This window comes from Macaca nemestrina, chromosome 3 (genome assembly GCF_043159975.1).
Source record: "Macaca nemestrina isolate mMacNem1 chromosome 3, mMacNem.hap1, whole genome shotgun sequence".
Taxonomy (NCBI): Eukaryota; Metazoa; Chordata; class Mammalia; order Primates; family Cercopithecidae; genus Macaca; species Macaca nemestrina.
This window is the reverse complement of record NC_092127.1, coordinates 12,381,314-12,401,062: the sequence shown is the minus strand read 5'-3', so window position 1 is coordinate 12,401,062 and position 19,749 is coordinate 12,381,314. Positions and strand designations below refer to the sequence as shown.

The following is a 19,749-nucleotide window of genomic DNA, read 5'->3' as shown; positions in this document are numbered from 1 at the left end:
GAGTATTATTTCCTTTAAAGAAAACGAAGGAGGTAGTCTTTACCTTCCATTAGGGACTTTACATTTTTTTTGTTATTTACTTTATTTATTAGGGCCTACTGTATGCCAGGTACTGGAAATACACAGACAGAATAGAACACTGCCTCTCAAAGTGCTCGAGGGCTAATGTGAGAAGTAAATGGTAAATAGATAAAGCACCGTGATGGACTTGCTGTAAAGGGACTTGTTTATCCTACGGGGAATGGAAGTATGGAGGAAGAAACACTTAAGTCTACCTAGGAAGGACAAGGAAGTCTTTCTGAAAGAGGCGGTCTTTGAGTTTAGTATAGAAAGAAATAGTAATTCATCAAAGACAAGAGGTAGGAAAAGGATTTTCTGAAAGACGAAACAGCACATGGGAAAGTACACAGGGAAAACATTTGGAAAGCCGCCCACAGGGAGGATATTTTGTTCCTTCAGGAGCACATATTCAGGTCTCTAGAAACCATCTAGTTTGGAAATGTGGCAATAGTTGGTTGCCAGTCAATGAGAATTTAGTGCTGTCTGCAAACCACTCTTTAAGCACGTGTAACCTGGCAGAAATTTTTGAGGGCATGGAGCAGTTAGAGGGCACTTGAGAGACATAAGAAAACCTGTGATGGGTTAGTCTTGGTAGGATAAACTTGTTCAGGGGAAAATCTGATTGTGTAGTTGTCATGTTTAAAACGTAATTTGAAGGTCTTGACTACAGTGAAACCCACCTCAACGTCTCATAAACAAAAATGGCAATTTATGGATCATGTAGCCAAAATGAATATTGGAGTAATTCACAGAATTAATAGAAAAGCCGTAGGGACCAGAGCCTTGGAGGCTGGAACCCATGAAGGTGACCTTGGCTCTCCACAGACAGAACAAGTAGAGAAAAGGTGGGTCTAAGCTGCTTCCTGTTTAAGCCCCTTACCGCAAGCTTCATGATAATAAATTATTTCTGGTTTCAGCAAAAGAACTATATTCTTGAGGGCTTCTGGGAAGTTTTGGTGCTCCAAGAAGGATTCAAAGTAGACTGAATGAAATAGCAATCATATATTGATTAAAATAGAAGCTGGACAGCAGCTTTTTATTCAAGCCTTTAAATGCCACTTTATTTTGCATAACTTCCTTTTTAGTTTTATTAACATTTATATTGGTTTTTTTTTTTTTTAATCTACTTTGTTTAGACAAAGAAAAATCAATTGCTTCCCATGCCAAGGACTTGTTTCCACTGAGAAATGCAGAGATACCTTAGAGCAGGGGTCTCCAACCCCCAGGTCACAGAACGGTACTGGTATCAGTACATTAGTGCATGAGCTCCGCCTTGTGCCAGATCAGTGGGGGCCTTGGATTCTCATAGCAGCGTGAAACCTATTGTGAACTGTGCATGCGAGGGATCTAGGTGCCAAGCTCCTAAGCCTGCTGATCTCCCCCACACCCCACCCAAGCCCACCACGCCGATGGAAAGATTGTCTTCCACAAAACCAGTCCCTTGTGCCAAAAGAGTTGGGGACCGCTGCCTTAGAGGCACTGCCGTTCCCCACTTGTGTTTTATGCCCCTCCCCATTTCCCACCCTAGGGTAGTCTGAGACGATAGCTAAATCTGATAGTATTCGCGATCACTGGGAATGCATGGAGGGAGGCAGAAAGGTCCAATGGAGAGCCTTGCTGTTGCCTTAACTTTGATGATCAAAAGAAAAGGATCCCATTAAAGAGAGGTAGAAGAAACAGAGCTATAGGATCAAAGATGGGAAGTGATGGAGAGAATTAAATTCAACTGAGTCAGCTGGCACGGTGACTCATGCCTGCAATTCCAACACTTTGGACAGCTGAGGCAGGAGGATCGCTTGAGGCCAGGAGTTCAAAACCAGCCTGGGCAACATAGCAAGACTCCATCTCTAAAAATAAAAATAAAATTAGCCAAGCATGATGGTGCATGCCTGTTGTCCCACCTACTTGGGAGGCTGAGGCAGGAGGATCACCTGCCCAGGAGTTCAAGATCACAGTGAGTTATAATCACTCCACTGCACTCCTGTCTTTAAAAAGATTAAAATTTTAAAAATTTAAAAATAATTCAGCTGAGTTAGAGAGGGTGAAGTTTGAAGAAGGCTATTTTATTGGACCTCTAGGAAATAGGTGATTTTCAAGAAAGCAGTTGTAATCAATATGTAGGGGCAAAATTTGTTCATTAAGCCTATATTTATTGAATATTTATAGAGTACTATATTCCAGTGGGAGGAGATCTTTTTAAGAAAAACTTGGCCGGGTGTGGTGGCTCACGCCTGTAATCCCAACACTTTGGGAGGTCAAGGTGGGCGGATCACCTGAGGTAAGGAGTTCCAGACCAGCCTGGCCAACATAGCAAAATGCCGTCTCTACTAAAAATACAAAAAATTAGCCAGGCGTGGTAGCATGTGCCAGTGATTCCAGCTACTTGGGAGGCTGAGGCAGTAGAATCATTTGAATATAGGAAGTGGAGGTTGTAGTGAGCCGAGATCACGCCACTGCACTCCAGCCTGGGCAACAGATTGAGACTCTCCAAAAAAAAAAAAAAAAAAAAAAAAAAAAAGCCGGGCACAGTGGCTCATGCCTGTAATCCCAGCACTTTAGGAGGCCGAGGCGGGCAGATCATAAGGTCAAGAGATGGAGACCATCCTGGCCAACATGGAAAACCCCATCTCTACTAAAAATACAAAAATTAGCTGGGCATGGTGGTGGGCACCTCTAGTCCCAGCTACTTGGGAGACTGAGGCAGGAGAATCGCTTGAACTTGGGAGGGGGAGGTCGCAGTGAGCCGAGATCGCGCCATTGTACTCCAGCCTGGTGACACAGCGAGACTCCATCTCAAAAAGAAAAGAAAAGAAAAGAAACTGTCTCTACATACATGTATAAGCCACGAGGCAATGATAAGTGGTGATTAGTGTTCTCAAGAGCATCAGCCACAGTAGCAGATAGTGACAGGAGAGGGCTCCTTTTTGATAGGGTGGCAGATAAGTCCCTGGGGAGGACATTATTGAAAAGATCTGATGACCTGTAGCAATCTGAGGGTGGGAGAGAAAATTCAAAGACGGTAACCCAGAAAAGCATGAAGCCTTTGAGTTGTTCAAGGAAGAGAAAGAGGACGTGTATGACTGAACCAAGCAGAGGGAATGAGAGACAGAGGGAGCCTCTCTGCTTGGGAAGGACCAAGGAGCATGCAGTCAGCTTGGCCAAGGAAAGATTCTGAGTAGAATGGGGAACCTTTGGAGGGTTTTGAAAGGGCGTGAAATAACTGACTTACGTTTGAAAAGATTAATCACTCTGGCAACTGTTGCCAGTACTTTGAGCTGGGAAGCCACTGGGAGATTTTGAGCAGGAGGGCAGCATGAACTGACTTGAGTTTTCCGAGGATGATTTGGGCTGCTGTATGGATTAGTGACTGTCGTGGAAGCAGAGTGAAGCGGCAGCATTGAGGACTCAACAGTAGTGCAGGTGGTAAATGCTGGTGACAGGGAAGAGAGAGGAGGTGGTGGGATAAAAAGGTTGAATTTAGGATAACTTTGGAAGTTGAGGTATGGTTAAGGCCAGAAACTTGTATAATTTAAGGGGCCTTATTTATGAAAAACAATAAAAAATTATGACTACAACGTTAGGTCCTAATGTGAATATTTAGAATAAGAAATCACAACAAATTATATTTTTTAAACACCACAAACATCAGAAAAATGAGATATTATTAGTTCACTGCCTGACACAGCTGTGTAATTGTGTTCCTTCATGTTTTTGGCTGCAAACTCCTTGATTGCCTTTTCATATGACCACCAACAATATCATTACATCTTTTATTATGACTAGATGAGAAAACTTTTAGCTTCACAATTGGCTGTTGATAGTGACACATCTCCAGCTTCCTCTATCTTTTCTTTAAGCAGTTCTTCTTCTCTGTAAGGAAACCCTGAGAGCAGTGCCTTTCAAACTTTAGGGTGTGCCAGCATTTTCTGAAGGGCTTGTGAAAACACGGATTGCCGGGCCCCACCCCCAGAGCTGGGGATTCAGTGGGACCTGGGAGGGGCCTGAGAATCTGCATGTCTAACACATTCCCACATGATGCCCATACTGCTGGCCTGAGGACTTGACTTGGAGAACCCCAGCCCTTTGATCTTCCTCAGGTGCCTCAGGTCCCCCTCCCCCCCGCCAGGTTGTTTCTGAGTATTAGGGGTAGAGTGGCCTGGCAATCTGGATTACGGTGGCCTGTGGGCACGGAACGATGCCATATCTCTTGTTCAGGTCCTTCTCCTCAGGCTTCAAGGCAGAGTCCACCTGCTCCTTGAGGTCACCAGGGCAATATTGTCCCTGGGCACTTAGCAGGTGTGAGGTGACGCTGGCAGCATCCAGGCACCAGGACTACTGCTGCCTGCAATCCTCTGAGACCCCAGCGTGTGGTTGAGTTATGGCTCCCATTCTCCATGCTGCCCACCCCAGTCCGCAAAGGACACATCAAGCCAAGGAAAATTAAACTTTTGCTTCATGTAAATTTGCATCTGCAGCAGATTCCACAGGATTTGCTGATGGACTGGAAGTGGGTGTGAGGAAAGGAAGTGTTAAGGATGACTTCTAGGTCTGGGCCCGATGAACTGAGTGATGCTGATGCCATTTCCTGACGCGAAATGGAATAGTAGAATTGCAGATTGGTGGGTCATGAATTTTATGTGTATTCGTTTCCGCTGGCTGCCATCATAAATTATGACCTTGGTAGCTTAAAGCAACAGAAATGCATTCACTCAAACGTTGGATGCCAAAAGCTCAACATCAGTTTCATTGGACCAAAATTAAGGTGTGGGTAGGACTGTGCTCGCTTTAGAGGCACTGGGGGGAATCATATTCCTTTCCTCTTCTCGCTTCCGGTGCTGCCGGCATTCTTTCACATGTGGCTACATCACTGCAACCTCTGCCTCTGTGGTCTCCTCACTGCAACCTCTGCCTCTGTGGTCTCCTCACTGCAACCTCTGCCTCTGTGGTCTCCTTGCCTTCTCTTCAGTGTGTATCAAGTCTCCCCCTGCCTCTCTCTTATAAGGACACTTGTGATTGGGTTAAGGGGCCACCAGCTAATCCAAAATAACCTCTCTATGTCAAGATCCTTAATTACATCTGCAAAACCCTCCGTCTTTATAAAGTAACATGTATAGATTCCTGGAATTGTGCCCTATGTCTTTGGGAGGCCATTATTCATCCTACTACAACACATTAAGTTTGAGATTCTTCTTACACATGCAAGTGGAGATTGGGAAGAATTTATTATGAGTGATTAAGAAATGGAGCAGTAAGAAAAGGAAAGAATGTTTCCAAAGCCTCCATATGTAACAATAAAATTCTCCTTATGATCAGGGAAACTTATGTGACAGAAGAAGATGAAAATAGGGAAAAGTTGGAGCCCATGGAAAATGTAAAAGTCATTTAAATTGTGTTTAATTATAGATAAATGCATCACGCTGCCTTTCAAAGTAAGTTAGTAGAGGACAGAGATTAGGTCAAGTAAACAAATTCTGTAGAAGATCTGATGTTCCATAGGGATAATAAATACTGAGTGGCATTAAAAGTCAAGGTAAGTAAAGATAAAAGAATCCTAATGAGATGTATCTTACTTTCAGATTTTCTTATTCTATTTATTATTTTACCAGACACACCTGAATTTTAAAACTAGGGTAATTATATGTAAGGAACAAAATGTCACAGGAGACAAGGTTACCTTTGAAAGGCAAAGAACTCATGTTCTGAAATGTAAGATACACAGCCTTTACCTGGAAGAGCTTTTTTCGGTATTAATGTTTGGGATGGTGAAGGGAATCCGTGATACTGCCATGGTTGCTTAACCATGTGACATGCTCTATATCCAGACCTATAGCTAGCTGTGCATTAGAGAGTAGGACTATGTCACAGCCATATAAAGGCATTTTGTGTAAAAATACATGTTCAATGAAGGACTTCAGATGGAGAATCATGATTTATGTTTGTGGCCAAAAATCAGGGTTTTATTGTTTGCTTGCTAATCTAATAATTGGCTATCCACCATGACACAGTTTTACATGAAGGGAAATAACACAAAGAAATATGTTTTTTCATCATTATGAATTAATGAATTTACATAGTGCTCAGCAGATGTTGTAGAGAAATTCTAGAGTTTCCTGAGTTTTCTGTGCACATGAAGTAAATATAAAACTTTCACATCTTTCAATCCTCTAATTTGTGCATAGGTGTGTTTTCCCATAATTTAATTGAATAAAGGTATTTTCATTTTGTTTGGGAAAAAGTACCAATTACTTAAAATATTATTTGAGAAATACTTCCTAATGTGATATCAAATATTTTTAGTTGGTTAAAAAAAAACTACTCAATTATTTGACTCTAAATAACTTTTATTTGATGTTTCTCACTTTAACAACAATTAGCGGGGTCCAGGTGAAAACATTTTACCCTGGACAGGTGCAGTGGCTCACGCCTTAATCCCAGCACTTTGGAAGGCTGAGGCAGGAAGATTATTTGAGGACAGGAGTTCGAGACCAGCCTAGGCAACATAGCATTCCATCTCTACTAAAAATTTAAAAATTAGCCAGGCACGCTAATGTGCACCTGTAGTCCTAGCTACTCAGGAGATTCAGGTACAAGGATTGTTTGAGTCCAGGAGTTCAAGGCTGCAGTGAACTGTAATGGTGCCACTGTACTGCAGCCTGGATGACAGACCAAGACCCCATCTCTACAAAAAAAAAAAAAAGACTCTAAGATACAGTTCTAACTTCTAAGCAATAATAAAGAGATAGCATTGGGGTATTAATGGTTCTGTAATCATTTCTTAAATACCCAGACAAGAACAAGGCAATAACAACATTAGTGATTAATTTAAAAAAATTATTTCTATAGCAGGCTACCGACTAGAAATACTATAATCAGTTGGACATCTAGCAGGGTGGATCATGTTATGGACTCTGTGGCTCGGAAGTCTGAAGAGCAGTGGACCTGTGTGGTGTGTACTTTAATCAATAAGCCCTCTTCTAAGGCATGTGATGCTTGCTTGACCTCAAGGCCTATTGGTAAGACTCAATTTTGATTTTGAGTTTGTTACATTTCTAAGAGGGTTAATTATACAAAGTCAAGAATATATCTTGCTCCATCTTGATATTCCATAAGTAAATAAAATTTCTTTCTCAAAAGTTTAAAGGAATTGCCAGTTTTTACATGTAAACCATGCTAATATTCTGTTGAGTAATTTTTTTTAACAGAGAGGGAAAGCATGTTTGTGCTATAACAGTATGTGCCTTTGTATCTCAAAAAAACGGAGATGATCACATCTGTTCTCTACTGTTTCTAATGAATTATTCAATAAAGCTTTGTTTTATGCAGATTTCAGCAACTTTCGAGTTTGTTATTCAGTGCAAGTGTTTCATAAATTGAAAGGGAGGGTTTCTGTAAGAATATCTTTGCAGGTGGAATAGAAAAACGCTGAATTTTTTATCTTCTGTATCCCCTCTACCCTTGTTATTAAAATCTTTACCCAGACAATTGTACTGATTTCATTGAAATCTTTCAAAATAACTCTTTATAGCTCACGATTTCATGCGTTTAGAGCATGTAAAACCTCAGAGGAAACCTGTGATTAAGAGCCATCTCATTGCTGCGGCTTCTATTGTGTTCTCAAAGTGTTATTTCTTTCTTCAATTAGAGATGAGAAAGTTCATTCCTGATTTATGCACCCCCGCATTGTGTCAACTGTCATATTGTGGTTTGTTCCCTGGGCCGGAAAGGCAGACATCACCCCTTGGGTAGCTTTGCTGTGCTGCATCTCCTATTTCTACCTCTCCTTCTTCAGTATCCTTCAACAGAGACAGAGCCCACGGAAAAACACAATCTTAGGTTGCCACATTGATTTCAACGTTCTGAAATGCATTTATATGTCTCATTAACTGTTTTCTTGTTAATGTTTCTGAGTCAGAAAGACATCTTAATGAAAATATAGAATGTATTATAGTACATGTTCCAAAATCCTAGGATACTCTGTTGAAACGTTGTATTTAATAGATGTTTAGTCTGGCCCAGTGCGGCAGATCACAAGGTCAGGAGATCGAGACCATTCTGGCTACCACGTGAAACCTGTCTGTACTAAAAATACAAAATATTAGCTGCGTGTGGTGGCGGGCACTTTTAGTCCCAGCTACTCAGGAGGCTGAGGCAGGAGAATGGCGGGAACCCGGGAAGTGGAGCTTGCAGTGAGCCGAGATCATGCCGCTGCACTCCAGCCTGGGCGACAGAGCAAGACTCCGTTAAAAAAAAAAAAAATAGATACTAAGTTTTTGTAATTCATCTTTACTTGTTTTAAATAAGCCTTTCACTTTGTCTTATCTTTCCTTGTCATTCCTGGTAGTCTAGAAACAGGTCTTTAACTGCTGACCTAATGCTTCATAGGATATCATCTCTTAATTACCACTTGTTAATATTTTGCCTAATATTAGCAAAACTGATAGCTGAATCACCTTTAAATGCTTAAACATAATAAAAAGCAAATATAAATCTGTGTTAAACCCATGTCAGGGTTTCTATAAGTCAAAATTTTGCATTTTACATAATATTTCATTTCCTAGCCAGAAGATGATTAATTCTGACTTGTCTGAGCTAACTTGGTGTTATTAGTTCTATATATTAGTTCACTGTAATAAAGTGAAGTAAATGTTTTAATCAAATAAAAAGATGTTTCACATAATCAGTATGTTATATTTATAGGACTATTGCAGAATTACTTATCTCTCCTTCCAGATTCAGTGCTCAAGAATGAAGAAAATTCTACTGTCTTTAGCCACTTAATGAAGTACCCGTGTAATAGTTTTGGAAAACCTCATACAGAAGTCAAGATCAACAGAAAAACTGCATTTGGAACTACAACTCTTGTCTTGACTGATTTTAGCAATAAATCCAGTACTCTGGAAATGAAAAAAAAGCAAAACCAGACACTAGATAAGGAGTTTCAAAACTCTCCTCCTACTAATGTCTGTTTGAAGGATACACAGCACCCCTCCAAGAAGAGAACAAACAATATAACTCAACTCCCCAGCAAAGTAAACATAGCACCTACAATCAGTTCAGAATCTAAATTATTGAGTCCAGCACATAAAAAACTAAAAACAGCCCACTGCTCATCACCAGATCTTAAAAGCTGCAACCCTGGATATTCTAGCAGGTATGATGCTTTTAACCTTGGTCTTTAAGATAATTGCTTTTTTTTTTTTTTTTTAAAGACGAGGTCTCTCTGTCTCCTAGGCTACGGTGCATTGGTGTGATCTCAGCTCACTGCAACCTCTGCCTCCAGCATTCAAGCGATTCTCCTGCCTCAGCCTCCTAAGTAGCTGAGATTACAGATGCCTGCCATCACACCTGACTAATTTTTGTATTTTCAGTAGAGATGGGGTTTTACCATGTTGGCCAGACTGGTCTCAATCCCCTGATCTCAAGTTATCCACCCACCTCGGCCTCTCAAGGTGCTGGGATTACAGACATGAGCCACCACGCCCGGCCGGTTGCATTAAGTTTTAAGAGGACAGAAATTGTCCCTTGCTAAGGAAGTTGAATTACTTTTGGTAACATGAATCAAACCCTAAAAGACTATTATAGTAGTCTGCCTCTTTTCCCTGCTCTAGATTATAATGTTATAAAAAACATAATTTCCTACATGTACAAAAAGTTGGGTTTTTTTTTTTCTGATAATAACCATACACATGATCAATACAGAATATTTGGAAAATATTGTACAGTATAAAGAAAAATATTTGTCACCCATAATCATACTGCTTATTAATAACCAGTTAGCATTTTTTAATATTTCCTTCCAATGAAAGATAGTCTTTTTCCAAAAGGGGAACTATTTTTATAAAAGTTTAGTTAGTATACTGTGTTCTAAAAGGAAGGGTCTCAGATACCTCTGGTGACCTTTCTGTTAAAGAACGTGGATGGATCTCAAACAGTCCTGCGAGATGGTGTTTATTTTTATTTTTGTTTTTTTCTTTGAGACAGCATTTCGCTCTTGTCGCCCAGCTGGAGTGCAGTGGCACAATCTCGGCTCACTGCCACAACACCTGGCAAATTTTTTTTTGTATTTTTAGTAGAGACAGGGTTTCGCCACGTTGGCCCAGCTGGTCTCGAACTCCTGACCTCAGGTGATCTGCCCACCTCAGCCTCCCAAAGTGCTGGGATTACAGGCATGAGCCACTAGGCCTGGCATTGCTCTTTATTTTAACTGAAAGTCCTGAAAAGCCTGCTTGCTACTTTGTATCTGAAATTCAAAAGTTGTAATTGTAACTAATAAATACTACCAGAGCAGATACATTTTATAGGACTTCCAGCTACATGTCCAGGAGAACACCCTCATTTTTGTCGCCTGTGATACAGAAATTTGAATACATAATGTCATCCTCTCTTTTCCTTAATGATTATTGGCAGCTCCTGAAACAATTTTCTATTGACCCTCCTTCCCCCTTTATCTGGCCCTCCCAGTCCCTTTATCTGGAATTCCTAACTATGGCAACCCGATGTTACATCTCCAACAGAGGACACATTTCTCCACCGTTTTCTTTTCTGAGCTGCTTTCTTTCTTCCTTCAGAAAGCAGCTGACATACATCCAGCATTTTTGACTAAGGGGAGAATTTATAACACACAAATAGAGGGTCGTCCTCCCATGTATGTCTTTTCTTGCCAGTGGGAGACAGGCAGAGAAAGAGTTACAGTCATCCCTCGGTATCTTCAGGGAATTTGTTCCAGAACCCCCAGGATACCAAAATCTGCAGATGCTCAAGTCCCTGATATGAAATGGCATAGTCCTTGCATATAACATATGCACACCTTTTCATATATTTAAATCATCTCTGCATTACTTCTTATAATACTGAATTCAGTGTAAAGGCTGTGTAAATAATTGTTATACTGTATTTTCTTTGTATAATTTTTTATTGTTTCATTTTTATTATTTCTTGTTTCCAAATATTTTTGATCCAAGATTGGTTGAATTCATGGATTGGAAACCTGCAGATGTGGAGGGGTGTACTTTGGTTGGGACCTAGAGTAATCTCAGGTGGAATTGTGAGATTCACTGGCTTTTCCTCTTATTAACTATGCCTTTACTGATGGATAGATGCCTCCTCTTGGCAGTGGGATGAGGGTCCATTTGGTGTAAACTCCTAGAGCAACCTGTAGGAATCCTTAAGCTTAGTTCATAACAAATTTGGAGACAGTCTTTGCTCAATAGATGTATTTACTCCGAGTTTCCTATTCCAACTCTCATTTCATCATCAGTTAATCCTGATGATTTATCCTTGACTGGCTTTTTTAATGTTTTGTTCATAATCATGTAGAGCTTAACTTTTGTTCATATGCTCACATTTGAATTAAGCTATGGGGGCTGAACTTTTAACTGACTGGATAAATTCACCACCTGTTCACTTTAACCCTAATTAATGCCTCGTGGTGGAAGTTCATGAAGGAGTTAATTAAGAATGTTTGAGTTGGGAGGCTGTCCTGGAGGAGAAAAGCATTTCCAAACAGTCTTTTCTGTTCCGTGGCTTAAGTGGATAGTAGAAGTGATCATCTTAAAATATTGTGGCATTCGTTGTACCTGTATGAAATATCTTGGCATATTTTTATTCCCTTAGTGCTTTGTAGAAAATCTCAGACAATTTCACTAATGAATTAGGGATTTAAAAAAACATTAATGTAACCTTAAATTTAAATGATTTCTTCATAAGCCATTAGTAATAGGATCATATGATCAATCACAGTGCACCGCATTCCTTAGAAATGCTGCAGCCTGTGTGTGTATTGAATATAAGAACACCAGGACTGAGACTCCACAATCAATCAAGATCAACTAGCAGAATAAATGTCAAGTGATGAAATAAATTCACCCAGCAGCCCTTCTGCACCCAGCTACTTTACAAGGAATAAATTGCAAATTACTGTCATTTATTTCATTTTTCTCCTTGTCTGGCAGCTATAGTGTTCATCTTGTGGACAAGATGCCTAGCAGAAGCTCACAACATAATACTATTAAAGCAGGTGGTCCATTCATAATTTATAGCCAGTTTATTTTTTCTTTAATATTATATGATAATTACTTTGACTTTTGTTCTCTTAATTACAGTTCTCATTACCACACAATCCATGCAGCGTTGATGAGGCATATTTTCTGATTGGTCTTGAGATAGATGTGTATTCCATCCAGTTATTGGGTTATAAATTAGATGACTGAACCCATTTTTAAACAGTTAAGAATAATTACTAGAAGCAGTTTAAGTTGTCGATCCAATTATTGTAAACACAGAGCAAAACACAGTGATGGGTTTTCAAAAAATGCTTGTGTTTTAGGTTGAAATTTTTCCTGAGTTGATGCAAAGACTCACATAGAAGGGTGAAATGACAATAACAAAATCATTAATATTTTCTCACGTTTGCTGCCATCAGGGGTGTTGAAGATGTGTCTTAATCACAGTGCAAGTACTGACACCGTGTCCTTGTCTCTGGGTTTGCTTCTGGGAGTTTTCAGTCTAAGGATTTCAGAACCACCTGGGACCATCCAGAATGAGTCATTTCACTTTTGTTTCAATTCTTGCAATAATCCCGTATGACAAAATCCACATTCAGTGAGACCGATTAATCCAAACAATTCAGACAATATTTTTATTATAATGAATCACCCTATCTATAAAATGAGTTAAACCAAACTTGTCCAACCAAAGGCTTGTAGGCCGGTTGGCTTTGAATGCAGCCCGACACAAATTTGTAAACTTTCCTAAAACATGAGTTTTTTGTGTGATATTTTTTTTAAGTTCATCAGCTATCATTAGGGTTACTGTATTTTATGTGTGGCCCAAGACGTTTCTTCTTCTTCCAATGTAGCCCAGGGAAGCCAAAAGATTGGACACCCCTAAGTTAAACTGTGATAAGTTGACCATGAAAAAATAATATTCACTTTAAAATTACAGACCTGTGCTTAGTAATGTCTTCCTTCTTGATGATAGTTTTTGTCCGGTCTCTGTTCAGTTTTATTTATTAATAAGTATTGAGAATCTATTATGCCTCAGGCATTGTTCTTGATTCTAATGACATGTACATGAGCAGACTATAGCCAGCAGGGCCAACTCCATCCCACCACCTGTTTGTGTAAAGCTTTATTTCCATTTGTTTAGATATATTCTGTGACTGCTTTTCGTGATGACAGACTTAGACCATAAGACCAGCAAGCCTAAAATATGTTATCTGAAAAGGTTTGCCAGCCCCGATCCTATTATATTAATAGATCGTTTATAACCCAGCGTTAATATTCAAAATGATGGCCATGATCACTAAAATGAATGATTCTGTATGCTACGTTTAAATGAGAAATCTGCTACATTTTAGAAAGTTTTTAAATGATTAAAACAAAGAGAGGAACTAAGATGTCCTCAGTTAATCAGAACATTTAATTATCCTGGCTAATGCTTTCTATCATAAAATTAAGATTAGCTGTGAATATTTAGAGCCAGCCTGATTACAGGTGGCATCAGTATTTTGGTTATATTACTTCAGTGCTTCGTAACTTAATGTGCATACGAATCACCTGGGAATCCTGCTAACATGCTGATTCTGATTCTGCAAGCGATCTGGCGTAGTAGCTAACAAACTCCGGGTGATGCTGATGCTTCTGGTCAGTGGACCACACTCTGAGTACCAAGAAGTACCAAGATTGAACGTGGCTTTTTTTTTTTTTTTTTTTTTTTTTTTTTTTTTGAGACGGAGTCTTGCTCTGTCACCAGGCTGGAGTGCAAAGGCGCAATCTCAGCTTACTGCAACCTCTGCCTCCCGAGTTCAAGCAATTCTCCTGCCTCGGCCTCCTGAGTAGCTAGGATTACAGGCATGTGCCACCACGCCCGGCTAACTTTGCATTTTTAGTAGAGACAGGGTTTCACCATGTTGGCCAGGCTGGTCTTGAACTCTCGACCTCAGGTGATCCTGCTGCCTCAGCCTCCCAAAATGCTGGGATTACAGGCGTGAGCCACTGCACCCAGCCTGTGGCCATGTTTTTTACTTAATTTTTAAAGAAAGAAATGGAGTGGAAGGCAGAAATGAAGGCAGAGAGATGACATTTGGGCCTCTCCTTTCTACCGTAATCCTGCCTTCTACCTTGGCCCTTCTCCCCAGAAAAACCTTAAAATAGAGAATCCAAACCTCTCCCTGGATATGTGGAACCCTGGAGCTCTCTGGGTTGAAACAAGTAGGTTAGAAAATGTTCAACCGTTATCCAAAACAGCCACCTCTAAAATGATACATAAAACTGTTTTTATGTCCACACGATTTTTAATAAGAATGCATCATTTCATTAATTTTGTTAATATTCTTAATCTTTTCTCGTTTAATTTTGTTTAAGCATTGTTTATGAACCACTTGCTTTAATTGTGAAATCTGTTGTCTTCTCTACAACTGTCCAGATTATCTGGCTTCTCTTGAAGTTAAATGTTGGAGGAGATTGGTGAACTGAAAGGTTGTGGAAAAGAGAAGTCCTTTGCCTCTCAGCTTTCCTATTTCTGATTTGGTATTACCCATGACTCTAAAATACAACCACCACCCCCTACCCTGAAAAAGGTACCATCAAAACAGTTGCTGGTGAAGTATTTAATGATAACGATGTATTTAGCAATGCCTACAGCTGCTCTTCTTTTACAAATGGCTACTGAAGAAACCTTCAAAAATTGCCCTCAGCATGTTTGAGTTCATCCCAGCAAACATTTTCAAAGCAGTATATTTAAGCATGTTATATAAATGAATTTCAGTCAGTTTCATCACAAATAAAAGATTGCTTTCTCTGAACATTTCAGTTAGATATAATGTATTCAGACACCATAGAAACAAGTGTATAAATGCAGTTTAGGAAGCAAGGAAAAAGAGAAATCACCTTTGATTTTTAAGTATTTTCAACAATTATTTAAGAATGATATTTTTGTTCTTTAGATATTTACCAAAAAGATGAGAACGGATTAACTGTTTTATCATTAAAAAGTTTTTAAAAATAGGAATATTAAGAGGGGGACTTCTGGTTTTAATGAATGTGAACACTTTCTCTTCAACCAGTTTATTAAAAAACTAATTCTCATAAAGGCCTCATTAAAATGTGTACAACATAGAAAATGTAAATAAGCTTCTTTTCAAAAAGAAAATTCTGTTTATACAGCTACAGTACAAGGCCAGCTTCTCGCCTGTGTACACTGGGTATGAGGACAACCTCCAAATCCTCTTGATCCTAATTGTGGGGGAGAATAAAGCTTCCCTGCTAGCTTTACCAAATTCACATTTTTGCTCTCTGCCAGGCAGCCTGTTTCTTGCAAGAATATGATTGCGACTATTAGAGTAGCCTTGATCAGAGAAAAGCATAGAAAATTGTCTTTAAAGTAGACAGCAGAGAGAGTGATTTCTATGGCCTTGTCAGAGCCATTGATGAGAGTTTGCTACCGACGAGAAAATAATTAGAGAATATTGTGACTAGCCACTTTGGGACCAGTGGGAATGGAGAACCTGGACTGGAGAATAGTTCAGAGGAAATAAAAGTGGCTACCGTGTAATACTGAGTAAGAAAAGAACAGAATATCAGAAATGAAAAATAAAATTTGATTTACTGGATGCACAATCCAGCTGCTTTTGTTCTTTAGAAATTTAAATTACATGTTTTAGGTACATAGGTAACTTTGGAAATAAATTAGAATTACCTGGGAAAACAAAGAATAAAGACAGCATTTGCATAATGACCTAATGCTAACGTGGTCCAGTTTTTGATAAAATTTCTTTGTACAAGTGAAATTCTGACATGTGGGGGCAAAGTGGTGTGAATGGTCCTTTAGCACTCCTATGCGGTGCTTACTTTGTAACCTGTCATTACAGTGAACTTCAAATTAATGTGACAGATGGCCCTCGTACCTTAAATCCTGACGGCCCTCGCTGCAGTAAACACAGCCGCCTCTGCATTCTCCGAGTTGTGAGGAAGGATGGCGAAAACAAGGGCAGGCAGTTCTATGCCTGTCCTCTACCTAGAGAAGCACAATGTGGATTTTTTGAAGTATGTGTAAGATTTATCTAGCGCACTAAAATGTAATGAAATGCTTTGGTTATTCATGTATAACAAATAGTAGTACTTTCCTAGTTTTACCTTTTACCTTTAAATTTGAAATAACCATATTGGCATTCGGTCTAAAGCTTGAATGTTGAGTAGCTTAAAATTCAGATGTTCAGCCAAAAGAAATTTAATAAAATAATAGCTATTATATTGTTAGAGTATATCATATTTATAGTCACAAGTCTAGAAGTGTTGCCCTTAGCTTGTAAAGTTAGAAAGACGCTGAGTGACTAGCAAATACTAGTAGTACATATGTGGCTAATAATCCAGGGTGAGAATTTGTTCTTCCTGACTTCAGTGCTACATCAAAACCTTTGCTTTATGCATTGGATAAAGGTTTATAAGAAAAACAACTTACATGCCTGGGATTTGCAGTAACCTTATCAAATCCTACTTAACCACCCTTGACCCAAAAAAGTGATGGCAGAATAGCAATTTAGCTACAGGCGATTCCTCATGCCTTCCCAGTCTGTGGATATGTCCCTAAAGATGAACCTAAGATAGGAGATAAGAACCTCAGGTCCATTTAGTCAGTCTCAATTCCAGTATTCCTCAGTGTGAGCATCTCATCAGGCTGAGTGTGATTCTAATGGTCAGAGATACATATTTTTTTCTAGTTACTCTTCATCTGAAATAGAACTGAAAAAAAGAAAATATTGATATGTTTCAGTGCTGGAGCAAAGATTTTCTGGTTGGACTTTTTGAAAAATCAAATGTCTGTCTTCAATGTGATACCTCCTTAAGGAATTTCCCAGGGAAAATTGGACAGTGATCTTAGACCTCAGTCTCTGAACACAATGTGACTCTACCCTACAAAATTCACAGATTTCCTCCTCAAGAAGCTTTTATAGATGTAATGGGAAAATATTATTAGCAATATTCGTAGTATTGCTAAAAATATAATAGCCTTTTTCATATCTCTCTTGAGGTCAAAATTAGTAAGAATAATATAATAGAATCTGTCTAATTTAGTCTGGGTAAGTCTTTATTCGATGCTTTTCCTAAGGAAGTTTAATATTAAAATCATGACAAATCTTTGATCTTACAGGGTTTCTTCTTGTTGTTGTTTGGTTGGTTGGTTGATTTTTTTTTTTAGAGACAGGGTTCTCACTATGTTGCCCAGGCTGGTTTCAAACTCTTGTGCTCAAGCTATTCTCCCACCTCAGCCTCCCAAAGTGCTGGGATTAAAGGCGTGAGCCACCACACCTCGCCTGATCTTACAGTTTTAACTGAAACAGACCTTTGGCAGGGATATTGGTGATTATAGCAAGATTTTGATAGTTTTCAATTATTCTTAATAAAGTGAAGAAACTTCTGTAAATATACCTTTAGACAAAGGGAAGCTCAGAATTACGGCCATTTTCTGCGTGATTCAAACAAATTTGTAAGAGACATGCTTCTTTCAGGATATGCTTCTTTTAGTTAGACATGCTTCTTTTAGTTGCCTTTTTTAAAGGCAATGACTAATGACTAGTCTATTTTACAATGTCGAATTAATGATAACAGCAGTGAAGACTATACGGCACTAATCGCATGTGCCTAGGGTTAGCCTGTACATCATGATAACTTTTATATAAACTTGTAAAATTTACCTTTTTTCCCTGCAGTGGGCAGATTTGTCCTTCCCATTCTGCAACCATGGCAAACGTTCCATCATGAAAACAGTATTGAAGATTGGACCTAACAATGGAAAGAATTTTTTTGTGTGTCCTCTTGGGAAGGAAAAACAATGCAATTTTTTCCAGTGGGCAGAAAATGGGCCAGGAATGAAAATTATTCCTGGATGCTAATATCTGTAGATTCTCTGGCATTTAATCTCTTCAAACTGTGTGTAATGTTTGGTCCTCTTCTGTTTCATAGAAAAGTTGTAGAATATCTATGATACATTGAAAAGTTACTGCAATATTTGAGAACTGTTCTTTTTTTTTCCTTTCCATCTTTGGTGCCATCTTTCCGTCATTGGCTATGTGTTTTCTTTTTGCCTTGATGAACGTTCTATGTGTTTCATCAGATACAGAGCGTATTCCATTTAGGATGTGTATTTAATGCATTTAGTGATGACAATAAAGTGTTTTTAGTATGCTCTTAGTCTCTTGTAACTGTGGAGAAGCAGAGTTTGTTTTTTTTTTAGGAAAGGATTATGCAACACAATAAAATAAGATATTCTGTCTGTAGTAAATATATTTCTCATGTACAACCACTATTTATAATATATGATTAAAGATATTTCTTGTTTTATTAAATAAAATTTAAGAAATAAGATCTTCTTTGTGAACAAGTCTATTTTTAAAATTCTGTGCAACCAACATTAAGTTGCTGTTAGATGCTAGGGCTATGCCAAACCTTGTATGACTTCAAATTTGTGTTCTCATGTAAAGTGATGGGGATGCAGACTGTAAAAGTAACATCTAAGAAAAGAAGTTTGGGTGTAGGTGTTTAAAAGAGAGGTTGATTTGTATTTTTCTAATGCCCTCTCCCCCCTGCTTTTATTTACATTTTAGCACAGATCACAATGATTGTTCCCTCTCAATAAAAAGTCACTCTCAAGGTGTTTCTGCATGCTTGTACAAAAACGTCCTTTCAGAGCTGGTTGAATCTTTTTTTTTTTTTTTTTTTTTTTAAAGGACAGCATGAAGGTGGCTTGAACTACTTTCCCATTCTATCACTAATTTTTTCATTCAGAGCTATAGAAGTTAATAGCATATGAAATTATTGGCAAGAACAAAACATATTTTATAGTTTTATAAGTATTTTGTTTTGACTCTACACTGAAAAGACAGGACCAGCCTAGGATGAATGATCTTCACCCAAATTGCTCAACAGGGCAGTGACTCTACAGACCAGGAGCTGGACTGGACAGTTGACAGTCTTAGCTGCCCTGATGTGAAGTACGTAGGGAATACATTAAGAAGGAAACTGCAAGCTAATAAACAGGAAAAAAGGTCTACTGCAAAAAGGACTTCCATAAAGTCTGGTCTCCAAAAATGTGCATATTAATTACACAGAAATGTAGGTAAATGAAACAATAGGTTATACAATAAACTTAGATCCCTATCCTAATAAGAAATGTTCAGGATCTATATGAGGAAACTCTTTTTTTGAGACAGGGTCTCACTCTGTCCCCCAGGCTGGAGTGCAGTAGCATGATCTCGGCTCACTGCAGCCTCAACCTGTCGGACTCAAGTGACCCCCTAGCCTCAGCCTTCCAAGTAGCTGGGAATACAGGTGTGTGCCAGCATGCCAGTCTAATTTTTGTATTTTCTGTAGAGATGGGATTTGTCCTACCGCCCAGGCTGGTTTCTTCTGGGCTCAAGAGATCCTCCCACCTTGGCCTTCCAAAGTGCTGTGGGATTACAGGTGTGAGCCACCACGCCTGGCCTGAAGAAACTTTCATCTGAGGCCCAAAGAACCAGATGCATTCTAGTTCAAACAAGCAAAAACAAGTTCTTGTTTGGAAAGAATGAGTGTTTAAATGACAGCATTCTTTCAAACTTCTATTATAACAAAATTTCTCATAAAAAATTGCAGTGGGGGTTTCTGCCTCCTTGTGTCCTGGTGAGCTCCGGCTGAACCCAACCTTCCCACAGAT

The 19,749-nt window shown here is 39.0% G+C and overlaps 1 protein-coding gene across 2 annotated transcripts in view; it reads left to right on the top strand.

The window, feature by feature from the left end:
* The window catches only part of LOC105466630 (nei like DNA glycosylase 3), a 53,158-nt gene extending 34,728 nt beyond the window's left edge, over positions 1 to 18,430 (top strand). Inside the window, exons 7-10 of one of the 2 annotated variants that reach the window (XR_978333.2) lie at positions 6,904 to 7,073; positions 8,791 to 9,211; positions 14,485 to 14,638; positions 15,929 to 16,005. Coding sequence is in view for 1 of the 2 variants with exons in the window: in XM_011715694.3 (XP_011713996.2) it covers positions 6,904 to 7,073; positions 8,791 to 9,211; positions 15,929 to 16,103; positions 17,768 to 17,950 (949 nt within the window). In the remaining variant the exon portion in view is untranslated. Of the gene's footprint in view, positions 1 to 6,903; positions 7,074 to 8,790; positions 9,212 to 14,484; positions 14,639 to 15,928; positions 16,104 to 17,767 lie in introns of those variants that run through there. The other variant, XM_011715694.3, reaches the window with a different exon arrangement.
* The last annotated feature ends 1,319 nt before the right edge of the window (positions 18,431 to 19,749 follow it).